The following is a 3,807-nucleotide window of genomic DNA, read 5'->3' as shown; positions in this document are numbered from 1 at the left end:
AGGCTGCAGGGCTGGAGGCTGCTGCTGGCCCCTGGAGACCCACCTGACTAACAGTGTCAGCACTGCAAGGCAGGGGATGTGATGCCCATCCAGCAGCAGCTTCCTAAAGTGCTGGGGGGTTTCCTCAGGCCATGAAACACGTGGGTGTTCTTATATGCTGGGGACAGAAGAGATGGAGACACATCTCTCAGGACTGCAGCCTCGTGCCTAGCATCTCCCAGCCTGCCCCATGCTGCACCCACTGGTGAGGTTTCATCCCACTCCCCAAGAGCTGCTGCTGACCTTCCAGCTTCCCCTCCACATCTAGGTCCCAGGAGGCAGAGAAAGCTCCAAAAAAAGTCCACGGGCATGTTCTGGCATTTGCATCTCTGGCCTCGGTCAGTCTTTCCTCCTCCCGCTCCTGTACAGTAGGCAGCTGCCTGTTCAGGATGGGAATGGCATCTCTTTTTGCTGGAGGCATCCCTGAGCCTTCCCCCTTCATCACATTGGCATTTCAGGTTTCCAAGAAGCAAAAAAACTCTTTCATGGATGTTTGCATGGAGTCTGCATAGGGCATGGGCTCCTGGTGCAGCCCCTGGCCTTGCTGAGCTCTCAGCACCCATTTTTCTGGCAGGGTTGTCAGTGATGGCCTTGGGCCACCAGCTGCTGAGGACGGATGGTGGCTACATCACCTCCTGGCACAGCATCTCCGGGGGGCTAATGCCAGCAGTCCCCAGCCCAGGGCTCCTCACCTGCCCGTCTGTCTTCTCTATGGCGGCACTGCGCGCTGCGGAGGTGTGTTGGGGTGGAAGTGGTAAGTGGGTTTATTTTTGTTTGTCTCTTGGCTCGTGCCGCTCCGAGTCTGTGGTGCCCGGTATTACGAACACTTCCCTGTGCCAGCTGGCATCAGCGGATGAATCAGATCGGCAGTACCATGGCGTGGACCCCTCACTGGCTGGTTGGCTTGGGGCAATGCCTCTGAACAAAGCGCTGGTGATGTCTCCTACCTCTGCCCAGGCTGAGCCCTGGCAACAAAGTGCCAGCACCTTGCTCTTGCTGCTGGAGGGCAGGGCAGGGTTGTCTCCTCTGGCCCACTCTGCCTGCATGGGGCCTGCAGCTCCCTGTCCCTCCTGCATGCTGGAGGTCACAGGTGGCTTCATCAGCTCCTCTTTGCCCACTGGATCATTACTGAGTTGGGGCCAACGCTGCTGTCACGAGGATCCAGTTTATCCTCCTGCTGCCAAAAAAAACAGTTTTGCAGTTGATTGGTTCCTCTCCCCCCGTGGTCATAACCTGACAGCAGGCAGTGAAGTCACATAATGACATCACAGACCTTGGTGACTCCTCCTCACAGCAAAGACACGGACATGCCTGGTCTTCCTCTCCGTTCCCTCCTGAACATCCTGGTGATCTAAATGGAGTGATTTTGGTGACTCCTTTCCCCCTACGAGCATCACTGAGGCTGCAGAAGTTGGCACACTGCTTGTCAGTGCCACCTGTCTGCGTGACCTGGGCTCCAGGAGGATAATTTGGATCCTCCTGCTTGCTGCAGCCCAAAGCATCCTGAAAAATGTCATGGCTGCTTGACAGCTCTGGGAAAATGGAGAGTGTCTGCCCAGAATCTCAAGGCTTGGAAGATGATGATAATGACGATGAATTCAGCTACCCCTGCCACTCCGCACACCCTCCACCTCAGTGCAAGAGCAACAACAGCTCAGGTGAAACTCAGGTGGAGGATCTGGGGGATCCCAGCCCCTTTTCCGTAAATCCCAGGCACTCTTACATGGTGAAAGATGAAGAAGTGAAAAATAGAATATATGCCAAGAAGTTGGCTGAGCATGCACAGGAGCTTGAGAAGGAAGCTCAGGAGTTTCAGGAACCACTTCACAAAGACATGGAAAATCCTAGCAGCTTGTCTAAAGATGAGGACCACAGCTGGACCTACCACCTTCCTGTGCATCAAAGGTCGCATGTTCCCCGAGCCGCCAGTGTGGCATCATGTGGCTCCTATGACTCTTTCCAGTGTGGTGGGGGCAAGCACTCGGGGATGGACGCCTTTGCCCCATGGGGACATGCCAGTGACCCTTACCTGGGTTACCCAGAGCGCACCAGGTCAGCAGATCCACACATGCTGCATGAGGAGGCCATCGGGGACAGGGAGTTCTCATCCCTGCAGCTGACCCATGATATGCTTAGCGAGGAGAACACCATGCTCAGGAGGGTGGTCAGGAGCATGCAGAACTCCTTGGAGACCCAGGCGTGCATGATGCAAAAGCTGGAGAAGCAGCTACAGGTCACCTTGGACAAAGAGAGGAGGGAAGCCCAAGAGCTACAGTCCTTTGTCAAGCAAAAGGAGTGGAGCCTCCACGTAATGTCCCAGCGGGCTCTGGAGGCAGAACACAATGTGGAGAAACTGAAGCAAGAGATCTTTATTCTCCAGGAAGAGCTGGAGAGCTGCAAGATGGAGAACGAAAACCTGAGAGCAGGCCAAATGACTGACCTGGGGGCTGTGAAGGGCAACATAGACTTGGTCTTGCAGAGCCTCCACAAGATAATAACAGGTGCAAACTGGTCCATCAGACAGCTCACCTCTGGAGCAGAGTCCCTGCATTTTGTTGCTGAGGTCCTTAAATCTACTGGAAAAATTTCTGAACTTGAAGCAGAAACAGAGCTATGAGCTGAATTTGGTGTGGGTCCTACGGATGAGTGTATGGACTGAAACCACTGGTCTTTCACTACAGCCTCTACTAAAACCATTTGCTCTCATGTGCTGCAATATGTGTGTTCAAATGGTTATGCTTTATTCTCCATGGAAATACCTTTCTTGGGATTAAGTACAAATTGCAGGTAGTGATGTAGTTTTAGCTGCTGGTGCTCTATTCTGGCAGGGTGTAGCCAGCAATAAACGTCTGCCAGGCTCTGAGCTGCAAGGTCCAGCCGTGCTGGGCTCTGCATCTTGCCACCATAATTATCAGAGGACTGGAACACCTCTCCTATGAGAACAGGCTGAGAGAGCTGGGGTTGTTCAGCCTGGAGAAGAGAAGGCTCCAGGGAGACCTTATTGTGGCCTTTTAGCATTTAAAAGGGGCCTATAAGAAAGACGGGGTCAGACTTTTTAGCAGTGCCTGTTGTGATAGTACAAGGGGTAATGGTTCTAAACTAAAAAAGGGGAGATTCAGGCTGGACATGAGGAAGAAATTGTTTCCAGTGAGAGTGGCAAAACGCTGGCACAGGTTGTCCAGAGAGGTGGTAGATGCCCCATCCCTGGAGACATTCAGGGCCAGGCTGGACAGAGCTCTGAGCAACCTGATTGAAGATGTCCCTGCTCATTGCAGGGGGTTGGACTAGATGAGCTTTGAAGGTCCCTTCCAACCCAAACTATTTTATGATTCCCTTAGCTGTACCAGCCAGAATCAGAGATGAACACAGCCCTTGCAGTACCTGCATTTCATCTACTTCCTTTGCTCCTTCTCGATGAGCTGGGGAAGGCAAGAGCAGAGATCTGGGTGCTGCCAGACATGGTTCCAGTGGGCAGAAGCTCCTTAGGTCTTCCCTCCTCTTCTTTTGGAGCTGGCCACCACCTGGGTCAGAAATCTGAAGTCTCTAGCAATTGTGAACCTGCTCCTGCAGCTGGGGTGGTAGTGGTGGTCCGAAACATTTAGGAAGCTGTGAAGTATCCATGTGTGAGCTGTGTCAGTGCCTTTCTCCAGTATCAGTGTCTGTGCTGGATAAGGATGAGCTGGCTGGAGAGGATGCTTTTCCTCTCCTGGCTGGAGCTGATATAGAAGGGTATACCCAAATTGCCTGCCTTTGTCACCTCCTAAAGAC

The 3,807-nt window shown here is 53.1% G+C and overlaps 1 protein-coding gene across 1 annotated transcript; it reads left to right on the top strand.

Annotated features, from left to right (window-relative positions):
• Positions 1-1,549: 1,549 nt before the first annotated feature.
• Positions 1,550-2,656, top strand: LOC309450003 (endosome-associated-trafficking regulator 1-like; the record flags this gene model as incomplete). The annotated part of the gene is made up of 1 exon (XM_082072595.1): positions 1,550-2,656. One exon carries the CDS (start codon positions 1,550-1,552, stop codon positions 2,654-2,656), a length of 1,107 nt encoding a protein of 368 aa, XP_081928721.1.
• Positions 2,657-3,807: the final 1,151 nt, after the last annotated feature.

This window comes from Streptopelia decaocto (assembly GCF_964273445.1).
Source record: "Streptopelia decaocto genome assembly, chromosome: 1".
NCBI classification, from domain to species: domain Eukaryota; kingdom Metazoa; phylum Chordata; class Aves; order Columbiformes; family Columbidae; genus Streptopelia; species Streptopelia decaocto.
Note: the sequence above shows the minus strand (reverse complement) of the source record. Positions and strands in the feature narration are given on the sequence as shown.